The following is an 18877-nucleotide window of genomic DNA, read 5'->3' as shown; positions in this document are numbered from 1 at the left end:
CTATGACAAACCTAGACAGTGTACTGAAAAACAGAGACAGCATTTTGATGACAAACGTCGATATAGTCACAGCTACAGTTTTTCCAGTAGTCACATACGGAAGTGAGAGGTGGACCATGAAGAAGGCTGAGCGCCGAAGAATTGATGCTTTTGAACTGTGGTGTTGGAGAAGACTCTTGAGAGTCCCTTGGACTGCAAGGAGATCAAACCAGTCAATCCTAAAGGAAATCAATCTTGAATATTCATTGGAAGGACTGATGCTGAAGCTCCAATACTTTGGCCACCTGATGCAAAGAACTGACTCACTGGAAAAGATCCTGATGATGGGAAAGATTGAAGGCAGGAAGAGAAGGGGATGACAGAGGATGAGATGGTTGGATGGCATCAATGACTCAAAGGACATAATTTGAGCAAACTCCAGGAGATAGTGGGGTACGGGGGATATGAGTCGGATATGATTTAGGGGGTGAACAACTGATGTAGCTGTTCTTGTTTTCTGTGAACCCACCTAGTAAGGTCTTGTGACCCAGCCAGGCCAATCTGACTTTCTCTTGTGGCCATTTTCCCCCAGGGCAGCATTGCTAAGTTCTACTTTGCTGATCCATGCATTCCTGCTACTGAGACGCTGGGTCAACCCACTCATGTCCCGGGCATAGATGTTCAAATCCTCCATTAACTTTTGAGCCTCGCACAATCTCTCTAGGTTTGATGAAGCTAGGGCCCACATCCATCTCTTATAACCATAGAACCCTCATTATACAGGGCCTTGGGTGCTCCCCTGTGATACCTGAAGTGACAAGCACTGTCACACTGGGCTATGGTGACAGAACGAAGCTTGCATCCTGCCTGGCACTGACCTGACACAGCAGGGATTCAGAAAAAGGGAGTGTTAGCCATTTAAGTTAAAAGTTAGATGATATGTTCTTCACGTTCCTGCAACTTTGCTTTTTCACAGCATTACTGGAAATTCATTCTTGCGGCTGCACTGAGAAATTACATGTTTATCATACACTCAGCTGAGACTCCAAAGGAGCTCTTTATTCCAGAGTGTAACGAGGTTTCATCTTTGACAGGTGTCTTTTTCGTAATGCTTACATCTTTCTCAAGCAGCAGCTTCCTTTAGAATCTCTCAGAGTAGCCTGTGAAATCACCATCTGTGTTGGCAGACAGGGACAGACCCTCAGGTCCCCTAGTTGCTGCCAAGAAAAGGTGGTATGGCCTGGGCGCCTGATGCCACATTCAGAACACTGTGAGGTTGTCCTGTTTCCTGCCTGTATCCCCTGCCCTCTTCCAGGAGCACATATATGAATGTAAAGGAAATGAATGATCTGCCACGTAGATGCGTTCATGCTTTAGGCTGAAAGGGGCAAGTCTTCAATGGGCATTCATGGAAAATAAGTAAAATAATCCCCAGAAGAGCAGAATTCAATAGTCCTCACAGACCTTTCAAAACCACATTATTTGTGGTTGTTATTCGAATCTGGGGTTGAAGTTGGCTGTTCCAAGGTCCTCCCAGCTCTCGCTGCCCAGTGGGGGCTGGAGACGTTTCCTCTCTGGGCCCCTCCCTTGTGGATTACCTCAATCCTGTAGTTGGAAATCCCCCAATCATAGGCCACCCTTGCTCCATGCTGAGGATTCACCCATAAGTTCAGTTCAGTTCAGTCGCTCAGTCGTGTCCGACTCTTTGCAACCCCATGAATCGCAGCACACCAGGCCTCCCTGTCCATCACCAACTCCCGGAGTTCACTCAGACTCAAGTCCATCGAGTCAGTGATGCCATCCAGCCAACTCATCCTCTGTCGCCCCCTTCTCCTCCTGCCCCCAATCCCTCCCAGCATCAGAGTCTTTTCCAATGAGTCAACTCTTCGCATGAGGTGGCCAAAGTACTGGAGTTTTAGCTTTAGCATCATTCCTTCCAGATTCACCCATAAACCTGTATTTAAAAGAAGGAAAAACATATGCAACTATTAAAAGGCCTGTGTGTGTGTGTGTGAGCACGTGCGTGTGTGCGTTCAGCTGTGTCTGGCCCTTTGCAGCCCCTTGGACTGTAGCCCACCAAGTTCCTCTGTCCATGGGATTTCCTAGGCAAGAATACTGGGGTAGGTTGCCATTTCCTCCTCTAGGGGATCTTCCCAACCCAGAGATCAAACCTGTGTCTCCTGCATTGGCAGGTGGATTCTTACACTTTGCTGCCTGGGAAGGGCTGATAAACCTCCCTGATTTATCAAATCTTCTGATTGCAGCACATACATTCAGAGAAGGTGCAGGCAGCACCAAGAAGCCAGGATAGCTTCCAACACTGTTAGAGGGTTGGTACAAGGATGGGCACGGCAGGAAGGGCTATGGTGGGACCCAGGCAGGCAGAGCCGGCTCCTGGGCTGCCTCCTGGCTGAGGGGCAAAACTGGAGAAGCAGAACAGTGGGACCCTAACGGGTTCCTTTCTGCAGGCTTGAGCCTGGCCCCTCTCACTGGCAATGTTTCCCACAGCGGGTTTTATTGCCAATTTCTTGAGCAGGCAGACTCTGAGGCAGACAAGCAGAGCTCTCTCCATCGAAGAAATGGGGTGATGGGTGGGGCTTTGTGGAGGGCAGTGGACTCCTTTATGAGGGGCGCCTTCCCCCTCCCACTCCCAGTGAGCCCCAGGAGGCTGCTGGGACAGCCACTGGGAGATAAAGTGACTGACAAAGCAAGAGTCCCGCACGAGACCCGAGGAGTAGTTTCGGATGACGGAGTGATGCTGACTAGGGGTCTTGGTCACCCCCAGTAAACAGAAATTGATCACAGGCCAGGCAAGAAATTCAGGCAAGGCTTTACTGGGGCCCCTGCTGCAGCAGAGGCAGCAAGAGTGAAGAACAGCTTTCCTTGCTTGCTCCCTAAGCGGGGCCCAGCTTGTTTCTTATGAGGGTAGGGGTCCGTCCAGGGGTCGGGCTGGAGGGCTGGCTTGGGTGGTGTGCCCACTCCTTTGGTGGTGGCCAGTGCAGGGGGCGTGTGCAGTACCTTTTTTTTGCTCCCAACACCCAGTGTTTTGCTCCTGGCTCTTCAGACATGGCATTGGGTTTTTTCGGTCTTTGCATCTTTTAGTCCAGAGTTTGCCCGAAATGCACATGCACACAGATATTTTTAGTCCAGTACAGTTTCTCTGTATTTTGTTGCTCGAGGAAAGGTGCGTCCAGGGGCAAGTTTTGTGGCAAAGGGTCCCAGGTCCCAGCCTGTCTCAGGAGGAGGCTTGGTTCCTTCCAAAGGAAGTTTAAGAGCAAATGGAAAAAGAAAAAAAGAGCAAATGGAGGCTCAACAATTGATTTGCAACAAAGCCCCTCAGGGTCCCACTGGGCAATAGGAGAAATGGGGCTGTGGAAACAGAAGGGTGGGGCTCTGGGACAGAGCGTGGAGGCAGACAGACATGTCAAGAATCCTAAACCACATCAGTTCTGACCTTTGGGAGTTGTCTTACAATCAAGAAATCTTTGAGGTCTACTTGATCAAGAGGACATTCCAGAATTCTTTGTTGCCAACCAAAGAGTCCCGATACTTCCGAATACTTTTTTCCTCCACCTAAACTAGGTGTCTCAGTAATGGAAGCCAGTTGTAAAGAACTTTACCAGTTTAGTCCATTTCAGTATATTTTCCCACCATCATCGTCTCTTCACAAGCACAGGAAATAAAGTCAGGTCCCCACTCGGAGGGATATTCCCTGGTCTTCCAGTCTCGTACAGCTGGGCTATAGTTCGAGAATGTTAAATAAGGGAAACAAAACTGTAACCTGTATAACCCGTCACTCATGTTTCTCTTTCATCCTTGCACTGGGGAAGGGCAGTGAGACAGCCGTCTTAAGAAGGACCACGGTATCATTCTGGGAATCCCTTGCAATTCAGAAAATGTAGGCACAAGGAAGCCATTCCTGTTCTTTAAGAAAAAGAGGAGCAAGAGAAACGATTTAAACATAGACAGAAGACTTCAACAGACTTTTCAAAGAAGACATAGAGATAGCTGATGGTCACACGAAAAGATGCTGACCACTGATCCCAGAAAAATGCCAGTCAAAGCCACGATAAAATATCACCTCACACCATCCAGAATGACTGTCAGCAAAAAGACCACAAATCACCAGTGTTGGCGGGGGTGTGGAAAAAGTGCTAAGTCTCCTCGTCACACCCGTGCGGTGGGGCCACTTCTGTCCTGGGGGGAGACATCGTGCCCTCTGGCTTTCCTACCCAGCTGGATTAGCAGCTGGATGAAGCAACTCCAAGCCTGAAACTTCCCGTCTCTCTTCCTTCCTCCCCACTCTTAGGTATTCACCTTTTCCTTCTGGCCAGCATCTGACCTGTATTACAAATCTTTCTCAACTAAACATCAGTCAAGAGAAATGACACACATATTTAAAGCAAATGAGACGCTCTCATTGGGCTCCAAAACCTCCCATTTGTTCAAGAGTAGATTACTGCGTCTGTTCCTAATCATATGGCTAAGATATTAGTTAGACACCTTTGAAATGTTCACAGGTGACTGTATGTAAGTAGGAAGCCTAAATATGCAATAAGGCAATGGGACTGCTGTGTCATATGGATCTTAAGTCATCCATCCCAAACCCAAAATATATGTGGTGTAGATTTCATACTTATAATCAAGTTAATGTTCCTTTTTGCAGGAAATGGAGAAGGCAATGGCACCCCACTCCAGTACTCTTGCCTGGAAAATCCCATGGACGGAGGAGCCTGGTAGGCTGCTGTCCATAGGGTTGCTAAGAGTAGGGCACGATGAGCGACACACTTTCACTTTTCACTTTCATGCATTGGAGAAGGAAATGGCAACCCACTCCAGTGTTCTTGCCTGGAGAATCCCAGGGACGGGGGAGCCCGGTGGGCTGCCGTCTATGGGGTCGCACAGAGTCGGACACGACTGAAACCACTTAGCAGCAGCAGCAGCATATATACTTAATATTCATTGATAGCTTCAAAAACATAAAAACAAAATCCACAAAATAACAAGAGGGTAAGATCGACATTTATCTTCATCCTATTTAGGGACCTGAAGTTTAGAAAACTCTCTCTCTCAGAGATAATGACGTGAAATTCGTTGAGCCGGGAGATCAGCATCGTTTCGTAGGCAGAGGCAGAAGCTTCCAGTAGATAAAGTTTCAAGAGTCTTGTATTTATTTGTCCATGAATACAACCCTAATAAAAGACTGTAAAGTTTAAATGGGTACATAGTTGGAAAATAACTACGCTGCTCATAAAAACTAGATGGTAGGATCTATGGATGTGCTGTCTAAACCTTGGGGGAAAAGGATGAAGAGAGAGGTTAAGACCGAGAATGTAGTCAGCAGAGTCATCCTGAGAGCTAGGATTTACGGGAATTACGAGTCCTGGATGGCTGCCTACAGACAAGAGCCTTCACTCAGCAAATCAAGTCCTTGGTTCTCTGCTCAGCATCCCTGAAGGGCTGAGGGTTTTTCCACTCCAAGCCTTTAAGCGAAGTTCTGTGGGGGATGTGCGCCCCACCCCAGGCCCAGAGCACCATAGTGGGTGTGGGTGCAGGGTTCCTTTTCCTCCCATCTGCTTCCCTCTTTACGACACTTAGATCATCTGGGAAGTGGCCTCTGTAGGGTGCAAGAGGGGACTTACGGCTCAATGATAGTAATCTATGAGCCAGAGAAAGTGCAGTGGAGCAAGGAGATAGAACCATGGTCACAAAATTCCTGAGAAGCTAGGAGGGCTGGCCCCCAACAGGAGAAAGGACTTTACTCCATCACAGCAAGGCAAGAGTCAGGACATGGGTACTGACATGAGGGAGTCGATGCTTTTTATAGTGGAAAGATCAGAGAGAGCCTGACTCTGCCTCTGCTTTCTCAGCAAAAAACCATGAGCTCAAAATTCTGTATGGGCTTCCCAAGTGGTGCGAGTGGTAAAGAATCCACCTACCAATGCAGGAGACACAAGAGACTTGGGTTTGATCCCTGGGTTGAGAAGAGCCCCCTGGAGTAGGAAATGGCAACCCCCTCTAGTATTCTTGCCTGGAAAATTCCATGGACAGAGAAGCTTCATAGGTACAGTCCATGGGGCTGCAAAGAGTCAGACACAACTGAACACATACCCACATACAGATTTGTGTGTATGTGTGTGTGTGGAGGCAGAGTTGGTGTAAAACAGGACTGTGGGCCATAGGAGCATTAGAGGAGAGAAGGTATGAAATCTCCTTTTTGCATACTGAGAGAAGGGGCCTATTTAGCAGATACATCATGCTGGTTGGGTGGGGTTGGGGGCTCGTGGAAGATCTAGGGTCATGAAGTTTTACATGAGACCAGGAACCACTGTTGTAAGGTTTTGCTACGGTTATAACTGGAGTGAGACTCAGAGACGGGGTCACATGGATTCACTCAAGGTTGGAGTTTTGCCAGTTGTGGGGGTGGTGCTTTGGCGGGGGAGCATCACTGTAATGATGGGCCGTGGCCTCTGAGCTGAGTGAAGGAGGAGAGGCCTTGATGAGGGTGAAGGATGGTGAGGATGCAGCTGGAACGAGGCTGGACGCTTGTGTGGTTAGCCACTCTGGAGAAGGAGTAGGGGGGAGGAGGGACTGGGAGGATGGGAGGATGTGATCAGGCTTGGTCACTCTTGACCTTTGGATGTGCTGCACTTCTGAGTGGCTATGATGAGCTGGTGAAAAAGATTGCTCTGAATCACCCATTGCCCCACACGTCTTGTCACTAACGGTTTCCATTCATTTCTGTCTCCCAAACATCTCAGTTTTATCTACTTCTTTCCAGCCCCAGGGCCACCACCCTGGTGCACAGCCCCACCACCGTCTATACCCTGACCACATGGCCCATGGGGGGGCCTCTTTGTCCCAATGCCCAGTCTTCCCATTCCACCCGCTCCTGACAGCCAGAGCATTCTTCTAAAGCACAGATCCGGTTAGGTCTCCTCCCCAGCTTGACAGCATTTGTGAGCCTCAGATTCAAGGGTAGGATGTGCACACCCTGCCCTGTGGGGAACCCCAGGGCCTTCCCAAGTGAATCCTTGTGGTCACCAGACTGAGCCTCCTTTGGGTCCTCAGATGGCCGCGGGCTTCTTCCCTGTCCCCTTGGGGCTCATGCTGCTGTGCCCTTCCTCACAGTCAGGGCCAAGTCCTGTTAGGGGCTGCTCCCACCCCCACCCTGACCTTGGAGTTGTCCTTTTCCCTGCTGTGTTTATCCTTTGTGAGGTTTCTTTACGGCTGCGTCCCCAGAAACTCAGGCAGTTCCTGGAAGAGAGTGGGCCTTCATTGATCCTTGGATGAATTCATAAATGAAGTGTTGGCTGCTGTGAAGGTCATTCCCGAAAATGCTTTCCGGAGGCATCCAGTCTCTGGCAGAACAAGGTGCTTTATAGCAGGGTTTCCTCTCCTCACGGTGCTTCCTTATAAAGGCCACTTCTGGCTGCTGTTCACCAGGTGCATCAGTAGTATACCATAGATATCACATCAGTGATTAATGGAATTTATTTATAAAAACACCACTTATGATATGATGACACTATGTCTAATATGACGTCTGCCTTCTTGAAAACAACTTCAGGGTATTATTAAAATAAAATCAAAATGTAAGAAAAATAGGACAAGGTGCAGAAGTATGCAACTAAGAATGTAAGTCAGTGAAAAAAAGTAAGAGCATACTTCCTTATTAGTCAGGCTTCCCTTGTGGTTCAGACAGTAAGAATATGCCTGCAGTGCGGGAGACCCACTCTTGATTCCCAGTCAGGAAGATCCCCCAGAGAAGGGAATGTCTACCTGCTCCAGTATACTTGCCTGAAAAATTCCATGGACAGAGGAGCCTGGCAGACTTGATCGATGGGGTTGCAAAGAATCAGACACAACTGAGCAACTAACACTTTAGCTTCATTTCACTTTTCAGTTCAGTTCAGTTCAGTCGCTCAGTCGCGTCCAATTCTTTGAAACCCTACGAACTACAGCACGCCAGGCCTCCCTGTGCATCAACAACTCCCAGAGTTTACCCAAACTCATGTCCATTGAGTCAGTGATGCCATCTAACCAGCTCATCCTCCGTTGTCCCTTTCTCCTCCTGCCTTCGATCTTTCCCAGCATCAGGGTCTTTCCAAATGAGTCAGCTCTTCGCATCAGGTAGCCAAAGTACTGGAGTTTCAGCTTCAACAGCAGTCCTTCCAATGAACACCCAGGACTGATCTCCTTTAGGATGGACTGGTTGGATCTCCTTACAGTCCAAGGGACTCTCAAGAGTCTTCTCCAACACTACAGTTCAAAAGCACCAATTCTTCTGTGCTCAGCTTTCTTTATAGTCCAACTCTCACATCCATACAAGACCATTGGAAAAACCATAGCCTGGACTATACAGACCTTTGTTGACAAAGTAATGTCTCTGCTTTTTAATATGCTGTATAGGTTGGTTATAACTTTCCTTCCAAGGAGTAAGCGTCTTTTAATTTCATGGCTGCAATCACCATCTGCTATGATTTTGGAGCCCAAAAATTTAAAGTCAGCCACTGTTTCCACTGTTTCCCCATCTATTTGTCATGAAGTGATGGGACCAGATGCCATTTTCTGAATGTTGAGCTTTAAGCCAACTTTTCACTCTCCACTTTCACTTTCATCAGGAGGCTCTTTAGTTCTTCTTCACTTTCTACCATAAGGGTGATGTCATCTGCATATCTGAGGTTATTGATATTTCTCCTGGCAATCTTGATTCCAGCTTGTGCTTCATCCAGCCCAGTGTTTCTCATGATGTACTCCACATATAAGTTAAATAAGTGGGGTGACAATATACAGCCTTAGACGTACTCCTTTTCCTATTTGGAACCAGTCTGTTGTTCCATGTCCAGTTCTAACTGTTGCTTCCTGACCTGGATACAGGTTTCTCAAGAGGCATGTCAGGTGGTCTGGTATTCCCATCTCTTTCAGAAATATCCACAGTTCATTATGATCCACACAGTCAAAGGCTTTGGCATAGTCAATAAAGCAGAAATAGATGTTTTTTCTGGAACTCTCTTGCTTTTTTGATGATCCAGCGGATGTTAGAAATTTGATCTCTGGTTCCTCTGCCTTTTCTAAAACCAGCTTGAACATCTGAAAGTTCACTGTTCACGTATTGCTGAAGCCTGGCTTGGATAATTTTGAGCATTACTTTACTAGCATGTGAGATGAGTGCAATTGTGCAGTAGTTTGAGCATTCTTTGACATTGCCTTTCTTTGGGATTGGAATGAAAACTGACCTTTTCCAGTCCTGTGGCCACTGCTGAGTTTTCCAAATTTGCTGACATATTGAGTGCAGCACTTATACCGTATTTAGGATTTTAAATAGCTCAACTGGAATTCCATCACCTCCACTGGCTTTATTGGTAGTGATGCTTCCTAAGGCCCACTTGACTTCACATTCCAGGGTGTCTGGCTCTAGGTGAGTGATCACACCATTATGATTATCTGGGCAATGAAGTTCTTTTTTTACAGTTCTTCTTATTATCTAAATGAACATGTAATATTAAGTAACATGCCTCAAATACTGCCTTTGATAGTTCCTTTCTAAAAGTAGGTACTATTCCATTGAACCTAAGATTTTATCCACTAGAAGATGCACCACTATTTTATGCATCACCAAGGAAGAAAAACACTGTCATCCGACAGTGATGCCAGGTTTGTGAAATGTATGTCCACCCACAGACTCCACGTCCGTGGACAGAGAGCGAGCAGAGAACTTATCTCTAAACAGTGGTTCTCCATGGAGGTGGTTTGGTTCTCCTACTTCCCTGGTGGCTCAGACGGTAAAGCGTCTGTCTACAATGTGGGAGACCCGGGTTCGATCCCTGGGTTGGGAAGATCCCCTGGAGAAGGAAATGGCAATCCACTCCAGTACTATTGCCTGGAGAATTCCATGGACAGAGGAGCATGGTAGGCTACTGTCCATGGGATTGCAAAGAGTCGGACACGACTGAGCGACTTCACTTCACCCAGGGGACATTTGATAGTGTCTAGAGACATTTTCCGTTGTCCCAGCTCAGGGGGCAGAGGGGAGTTCTACCAATCTCTACTGAACAGAGGCTGCTCCCACCTCCTCCAACACACAGGAACCAACCTCCCAAAACCATCAGCTACAAATATCAACAGCACCGACACCGAGAAATGATGCTCTGAAGCAAGGAGCCTTGCTTGCACTTTTTATGTTCCACCAGCACCTTCTGGATTGTCTTTGCCTTTTATTTCCGTAGAACCTCAATCTCCAACACTGGGCCTGTTCTGAACGCCCAAGTGAAAACTCTAACAGAGCATTTTAGGAGCAACCAGGCACTGGAGAGATGATTTATTTCAATAAATTAACCTAAGCTCTGCCTAAGCCTTTATTTCCCCTACTCTGGTATAAAACCAGAAAATGCACTCAGCCACTTTCTGCATTTTAATTATACTTTCAGAGGATAGAGCAGTTGTATGAATTAAGAAGCCGTTAAGATGAAATTGATTTTTCCATATATGCTGAAAGATGCAGGGCTTAATATGTGTTATAGTTAGGGACAATGGAATCAATTGTAGAATTATTTTTAAGACACCAAAACCCTAAATTAATCTGAGCTGATGACCTTTTCCAGCTTGTCACTTATTCCCTTAAAATCATTTAAACACATTTCCAAGTTCTGCTTTCAGCAAGGAGCCAAATGCGGTAGCGATCAAGGTGGTGCTTGGGGGACATTTCTTGGGGTCATAACAGGAAGAAAGCACTGGAAATTAGAAAAGAACGGGCTCCTGTTGATCTTTTCTGTCCAAAGTACATGATGTGCTTGAACTTCTGAAACATGGTTCTGAACGCATGTCTCGACTTCAGGTTTGACCAATGAGAAGAAAAAGTCAAAAAGAACGCGTCCCTTCTCCCTCTGGCATTCACACTGATGCCATGAGGAAATGTGTGAAAAGGGCTTGGGTGATTCAAAGATGGTTGCGTTGTGACAAATAAGAGGATAAACTTTCAATGAAAAGTCTATTAAATTCCAAAGTTGAGTGGAGCACTTAGCTGCCCTTTTGGTGTTGACAATGGGTCTCTGCACGTTCCAATTGAGCCAGAAATGCCTCTCATGGACATCACTTGACAGGCACAGTTAACAAAGGAGGTGGTGGTCCCAAGCAGAGCCCTGTGAACCAGTGTCTGGCAGAGTTTTCTAGATACCCCTGACTCCAGTCTCGTCCCCCTGTCCCAAGATACCCCTGGATTCCACCCCACATTTTCAGGCATCCAGGCTTCCCTGGTGGCCCAGCTGGTAAAGAATCTGGCTGCAAGGCGGGAGTCCTGGGTTCGATCCCTGGGTTGGGAAGATCCCCTGGAGAAGGGAAAGGCTACCCACTCCACTATTCTGGCCTGGAGAATTCCAAGGACTGTATAGTCCATGGGGTCATGAAGGGTCAGACATGACTGAGCGACTTTCAGTTCACTCACTCAGTGCTCAAATTTCTGTCTTCTCCCCACCATTGAATCCTAGTTGAAAGAAAAACCTTGCTACAGACACTTACAGCATAGGGTGGACCTCAGAGACAAGTCTTCCTTTCACTTGTCTCCAGAGTAAAGAGCTAATGGTGTGCTTGGCCCTGAGTTAGAGAATTGATCCATGGGGCTTGGCTTTGAGCAAAATGCTTGTTTAACCTTCCTTTTGGTGGGAGAGGACTCCATAATGCCACTGTACCTGAGTCAATCCATCAGGCGGCCCTCTGCCTTACCCTCTTTTCAGGATAAATCTATGGTCTTCTGACAAAGCAGAAGGTGTCTGTACATGGGAACTGGGGAGGGGAGGTGAGAGTGAATTGATTCTTAACATTCCAGAGGATCCTCCTTCGTTAGGACCACTTTCACCACATCTGACAGTAACACGTTCCATGAATACTCAACTCTGTTGTGGGTCTGTTACTGAGCTCCGTTTGAATAGACACCTTCCTCAAGCCTGCTTCAGTGATTTCTCCTCACTCAGCAAAATGCTATCTGTGTCATCTTCTCTTCCTTTCTTTCTGGTTTCAAGTTCTTTTCCATTATAAATTATTACAAGATATTGAGTACCCATGTATTTCTTCATAGCTCTAATTTTTTAAACTGTTGGTAGCAATCCTGCTTCTTTCATCTCTGATGCTAACAATTTAAGTATTTTCTCTCTTTTTTCTTTTCTTTGGCCAATCTATCTAAAAAAAAAATCTTTACAAAGCATAGGCTTCTGGTTTCATTGATTTTCTCCATTGTTTCTTAAAATTTTAGCTGGGTTTAAGGAGAGACCAAAAGTAACCATGGGTGTTGAGTCGCTTGGTGTCTTAAGTCTCTGTAGAATGTCTCCAAAAAAGCTATCAAAGGTTTGGATCAGATGTCCCAGCTCCCAGCTTGGCACTAATTTCCAGATTCTCTTGAGAGTCAGGTCGACTACTTTTCCTTGTGGAAGGTGGAGTGTGTTGTGATTGAAAATCACATGAGAATCATATTGTAGGGCAGTTCCCAAAAGAAAGGGATGAAGCACTGACCAATGGGCATCGAAGATCCCAGACATAGGACAGCTTTGTCCTCCAAAAGATGCTGATCTTGAGAAGGCAAGGATTTTCCTCCATTGCTTTGAATTGCAAAAATATTGTCTCTGTCTCAGAAGTACTAGTTACCCAAGCAGGAAGCAGCACCTTGCTTGGCGTTTCCCTCCATTGTAAACCTCAGTGACATCTGCTCACCCTTAGTGCTCCTGAATCCATTTATTAATGTGACACCCATCATTAATGTGGATGCCATTTATTAGTGTGGTACACAAGGACAGGAGAGGCTTCCTGGAGAATTTCATGCCCTGGAGAGAAAAAAGCAGCCGTGGCAGACAGGTCCTCCTAGAACTCTGGCCCCAGGACTTTGGGGATGCAAAACTATGGTTTTTCCAGTAGTCATGGATGGATATAAGAGTTAGACCATATAGAAGACTGGGTGCTCTTGAAGAATTCATGCTCTGGAGTTGCGGTATTGGAGAAGACTCTCAAGAATCCCTTGGAGTGCAAGAGAAACAAACCAGTCAATTCTAAAGGATATCAATACTGAATATTCATTGGAAGAACTGATGTTGAAACTGAAGCTCCAGTACTTTGGCCACCTGATGCGAAGAGTTGACTCATTGGAAAAGACTTTGATGCTGGGAAAGATTGAAGACAAAAGGAGTAGGGACTGGCAGAGGATGAGATGGTTACATAGCATCACCAACTCAATGGACTTGAATTTGAGGAAACTCTGGGAGACAGTGAAGGACAGGGGAGTCTGGTGTTTTGCAGTCCATGGGGTCGCAAAGAGTTGGACATGACTTAGCGACTGAATAACAACAATGGAAAGGGAGGAGAGATTGTGCCTTCCCCTTATCTAGAGGATGAGTGGCAAGTAGTGGGTGGGAGACGTCTGTTTCCCTCCTCTAATCTCGGAAGTCCTGAGAAAGGGCATCTGCTGTGGAAAACTCAATGTATGCACAGTGTTTGGGTTGATGTTCTTCATTCCTGTAAGGATTCTTTGTGCATTATTCTTTGAAAATAGACGTCTGGATATTCAAGGAAATAACGTCATCCTTCTTAAATATTTAAACTCTGAGGTAAACAAACTTTTGGTTCCTTTTGAGACCTCTGGTCTAGAAGACAAGGCTTTTGAAGGACATTTTTAATGGCAAACTTTAAATAAAGTCAATAGTTGGTAGGTCAATGACAATGCCTATATGTTATTGTCCTTTTCCAACTTAAGAGAACAAAAGGCCTCAGCCAGAATCAATTAGTCACCTATGATGGGACATGATGACATTTTCACTCTTGAACTTTTCTGGTATAAAAGGATCACCCAAGGAGGATCTGACAGTAACAGTGAGGAATCTGGGAATAAAATCACCCATCTGCAGAGATCTCAGGAAGTCCAGAATGATTGGGTAAGAGATTGCATTTTTCCACAAAGAAAAATGTTAAATTTGTATATGCTTTTTAATTTATACTTGCCTGAATAAGACTTTTCTGAATTTTTTTTTTCTCCTCTGCAGTTCATTAAAATTCAATTTTATTCTATTTCTGTTGATTTCTACAATGCATATGTTTTGGTGTCATCCAATTTCGTCTTCTAAGGTAAGAGTTTTGCCTCTATTTTTGATGCTTGACTAAATAACTAAAATTATAGAGTATGTAAATTCAAAATAATCTCTAGAAATATGTGACAAAAGTTATTTCCTTTATTATTAGAGCTTACAATGAAAGAAATATGAGTAACCATAAAATTAGGGAAAAAGGGACATTTCTACAATAGCAATACAGGTTATATTAAACTTTGCTTTGAATTATTTAAGAGTTGGCCTTGCATAAGAAAATAATTTCAACATAAAATTTAAGTTACTTTCCTCATGATAAATTGTTTGTTTCACATGCATCAACTCATAATCAAAGTGAACATTTAACACTCGAAGCTATATTAAAGATACAGAGGATTATTTTTCAAAAGCAGCAAATTTCTTATTTTACAAAAATGGTAACTTTTTCAGATACAGGATATAGATAATATGTCAGTTCTCAATGAAACATACTATAAAATACTAATTCATGTGTTTATTGAAGAACATTGATTGAACTCTTAACTGTATTCATTGAACTGATCAAGACATTCAAAACATGACATTTTCTTTCTTTGGAATTTTTAATGCTGTTTCTACATGATATTTCAGTTGTGTTATGTCAATAGAAAAAATTTTTTTAAAATATTTTTGTCATTGATAGATTTTTATGCTTTAACTCTGCTTCAGTACAAGTTAACATGGCACACAGTAATTACTGAAATCAGGGTAATTTATGAAGCCACTTTTAAGATAATGAGTTGCCACATGAATTCTGAACAATAACTATATGTCCCAACATAATGATCTAGCTATTTACATTATGAGTCTTCTCACGATCTTTGCATGTCATTTTTCTGTTTCTTGTTTACTTAATCTAGTTTCTTTTTTCTTGGTTTACTCCTATGAGCATTCCACACTAATTTAGTCATTGATTCTATAAGACAGCACATTGATCAAAGAGATGAGTAACAATCCACAAATTGGTATATTTTCTCAAATGCCTTCCTAATCACTTTCTATTCTTTCCCTGAAGGTTTGTTCATGACATTTCTCTTGAACAAAGGCACTTGTGCGTGTTTTTTTTTTTTAATTAAGAATGTTCTTTCTTCTATTGTTCTTATGAGATCGTCTTGTCCATAAGTGAAATGTTTCTTCCTTCACTGAACGTCCCATATTTCTATTTTTCCATATGACAGTCTTGTTCTCATTATAAGTAATGGTGCCAATTGGACTGTTTAGGGTGAGTGTGCAAAGAACATAGAGGCCTTTATAATATTTGTTGTAAACTTCATAAAGTTTATCAAGCAGGCAAATATACCATATTATGCAGTTAATGAGTCTGTCTGACAAGGACTCCCGTCATTGATCAGCAAAGTATCTTTTTAGGGGTGTTTACTGATGTTTTGGGTTTCCCAGGTGGCTCAGTAGTAAAGAATCTGCCTGCCAAAGCAGAAGACACAGTTTCGATCCCTGGGTCGGGAAGATCCCTTGGAGTAGGGAGTGGCTATCCACTCCAGTACTCTTGCCTGGAAAGTCTCATGGACAGAGAAGTCTGGTGGGCTATAGTCCATGGGGTTGAGAAGCGTCGGACACAACAGAAAGACTGAGCACGCACAGGCATTGATGTTTTGGGGTTGTTGTAACTAGGATTGATGCATATATATATATATATTTTTTTTTTACAATGTAAATGTGGAATTATGAGAATTTCTGGAAAGAACTGGAGTGTTCCCCTTCCTGAAATGACTCATAGGCCCTTGTTGGAAGTTTAAAATAAACGGCATTATATCATGCTTAGATCTTCTCAAATACAGGGTAAAACACAGAGTGTAAAAGTTTTTGATTGGCTTTCCCATGACAAATATGACCAATGCCTCTGAAATTCTCCGATTACTCCCAGATCTAAAACTCCTAAATGCCCATGCATTCCCACAGAGACCAGTGGGAATGGTTTTTCTGGGGGCTCTGATTGCTGAGGAAGCCTCCACCCCAGTGTGGGGTGGAGAATCTTGGGATGCACTCTGGTCCCATCTCAACTTTCAAAGTCACTCCAAATCAAACTTGTTTTCCTGTACCAGGAGAGGAAATATGTGCTTCTGCCACTGTAGAATGTTCTTTATCTGTCATAAAAACATTCAGCCCCCTATCCTCTTGTAGCTCTCACACAGTTGAAAAACATGGGCTTGGAGTCTGATTCCTCAATTCAAGTCCTGCTTCACCTATAAGCCATGTAATTAATTTCCTTATTTAAGGGAAATTATAAGCAAGGAAATAATAGTACCAACTTCATAAAGCTTTTTGAGGGGTTGAAATCAGGTGATACAAATAAGCATGTAGCACAAAGACTACCCATCATGCCCCTCAGGTCTTTATTTAGCTTCTCCATCTACAAAGTATGGAATTGAATTGCGTGTTCTCGATGGCCAACTTGAGCTCTAAGACGTCAGACTTGTTTCTCTCACAGCTAAGTGCTCCCTATGCCATCTTACATCATTCAGGCCCTTGAGCCCCTGGGGGAACTGAGCCAAAGTCAAGAGACAAAGATGTCGACTCTCAAGTTCAAAGACATCCTTGTGGAGAGACTTGGAAAGTGACTCAGGACAGGCCTCAGAAGGAAAGTGGCTGCAACTTAAACCTGGCGTTTGGTTATCATGGGTTGTTTTCCTCAGTGAATTAAAAAAAACATTCCCAAGACGAATTAGTGCCACTTGAAAGGTTCTTTATAAAGTAATAGCAACAAGATAACTGTAGGGTGTACGATGCAAATACTGAATAGCTGCAATCACATAAGTAGTACAAAATTTAGAGAAGAGGGTAGACAGCTTCAAACAGTATTTTGTATTTTGATAAAGTCTATATTTAAAAAGGGTTTTAGCAAAACCCTCTTTGAATATTGGTTATATTGGATTTATCACCATAAGATTCTGAAGATTGTTACAATTGAAATAAGCTTTGAACCCTAAAGCTGTATTCTCTCCCTCTCCCCCATCTTAACTGCCAGGTGCCTGGAAAATCTGATTACTTTGTCATTCTGCTGAACAGCTGCCCAACCAGGATGGACAGGAGAGTGGGACTAGATTTTCTAAAGCCAATTTTGGAGAAGACACTTATGAAAAGGTCCTTTCGCAATGGTGTCGGCACAGGGATGAAAAAAACTTCCTTTCGAAGAGCAAAATCATGAATAAGTGTGCAAAGGACTCTGGGAATTAATCTCAAATTTTGTATAGTGTGACTAATGTGCTAAAAGTCAGTTATATCTTTATCATTAAGTATTGGTACACTGTCAGTTCTTAAATATCTTCTCTCTCCTTACTGGTACAGAGTAAATTAAGTTTTAAAAAATGTAAGCCCGTGTCAAACGTTCACTGTGAGAGAATAAAATATTTATGTGATCAGTTAGCAGCTTGCCTGAGTAGGGATAGACGCATTTGCTTTGATCTTAAATTGACCAAAAAGTATGGGTATTTTTACTATGATGACAATGGTACGATTTTTTTTTCCGTGCCTGTAATATAATACTGATTTTTTTTTTTCTTTTCAATATGGTTTTCTGAAATGGCTTAGCTGGGCCAATGCTTTGGGGATGTGTTATTTCAGCTTCTAAAAAAGTCTTGTGAGAAGCAAAGTTAAGGCTGATGACACAAGTGTGTTTTCCTCAGTCGATTGACACCAGAAACAAATATGATCAGAGCCCTCTGGGTCTAACTCTTGCCACCCTTTCCCATCAAATAAACTTAAACATGGATCATTGTTTTGTCTCGGAAATTTGTCTTCTTTTTAAATCTTTAAACACAGAAATATCGCCGGTAAAGATCAAGACAACCGAAAAACTACTGAAGACCTGTCGTTGCTATGGGGGGGGGGGGGGCGGGGGCGAGTCCCTTGGGAGTCAGTTCTCCCAATCTGCGCTTCTTAAAGCCCCACTCCCTCCTGCTCCAGAGAAAACCAGGCATCCCTTCCATAGAAACTCTTGACATTACTTTAAAAAAAAACAAAACAAAGGGAGAATGGCATTGAAATATGTATAATATCATATATGAAACGAGTCGCCAGTCCAGGTTCGATGCACGATACTGGATGCTTGGGGCTGGGGCACTGGGACGACCCAGAGGGATGGTATGGGGAGGGAGGAGGGAGGAGGGTTCAGGATGGGGAACACATGTATACCTGTGGCGGATTCATTTCGATATATGGCAAAACCAATACAATATTGTAAAGTTAAATAAAATAAAATTAAAAAAAAAAAAAAGAATAATGCAACATCAGTTGATGAGTTGTTACCTCAAATGCATAACCTTAATAAATATGTATGTGCACGTTTAATTCTGTAAAAAACACTAACCAAGAAAACTGTTATATTTTCCATTTCACTTTATCAGTACAGACACAGATGAGATGAACAAGTCCTAATGTATTTTAGGACTTAGGATCTTTGTGTCCCTTTGTTTTCTATCCCTAAGGTCCTGGCCTTTGTGTCTATGAGGACAACTTTGCTTTTTTATTATTATTATTCTTGAAAATATCAAATTTCTAAAGAGAGACATGGATTTAAGGAAAATACATTTATAGGAAATAAAAATTAACAGTTACAAATTTGATGGCACATTCAACATACATTTGCATATATATTTAAAATTTAATTTAAAGTGCATACGAGAGTAACAGCTTTAGTGAGCACACACTACATGTGTGTGTGCCTGTCGTGTCTGCCTGTGTGCAACCCCATGGATTGTAGTCTGCCAGGCTCCTCTGTCCATGAGATTTCCCAGGCAAGAAGAATACTGGAGCGGGTTACCATTTCCTACTCCAGGAGA

At 43.7% G+C, this 18877-nt stretch overlaps 1 protein-coding gene across 1 annotated transcript; it reads left to right on the top strand.

The window, feature by feature from the left end:
* The first annotated feature begins 13628 nt into the window (after positions 1 to 13628).
* NPS (neuropeptide S) lies at positions 13629 to 17813 on the top strand. Its single transcript, XM_027529143.1, has 3 exons — positions 13629 to 13892; positions 14001 to 14082; positions 17065 to 17813. The coding sequence occupies exons 1-3, from the start codon at positions 13762 to 13764 to the stop codon at positions 17242 to 17244; spliced, it is 393 nt and encodes a 130-aa protein (XP_027384944.1). The 5' UTR covers positions 13629 to 13761; the 3' UTR covers positions 17245 to 17813.
* Positions 17814 to 18877: the final 1064 nt, after the last annotated feature.

The sequence above is a fragment of the Bos indicus x Bos taurus genome, chromosome 26 (assembly GCF_003369695.1).
Source record: "Bos indicus x Bos taurus breed Angus x Brahman F1 hybrid chromosome 26, Bos_hybrid_MaternalHap_v2.0, whole genome shotgun sequence".
Classification (NCBI taxonomy): Eukaryota; Metazoa; Chordata; class Mammalia; order Artiodactyla; family Bovidae; genus Bos; species Bos indicus x Bos taurus.
The sequence above is the reverse complement of the archived record's forward strand: the minus strand, read 5'-3'. Positions and strand labels throughout refer to the sequence as shown.

Coding starts and splice junctions, on each gene's coding strand:
- NPS (XM_027529143.1), top strand. CDS start 13,762: ATGATGACATTTTCACTCTTGAACTTTTCTGGTATAAAAGGATCACCC. Junction 13,893..14,000: donor AGGAAGTCCAGAATGATTGG/GTAAGAGATTGC, acceptor TCTCCTCTGCAG/TTCATTAAAATTCAATTTTA. Junction 14,083..17,064: donor ATCCAATTTCGTCTTCTAAG/GTAAGAGTTTTG, acceptor CTTAACTGCCAG/GTGCCTGGAAAATCTGATTA.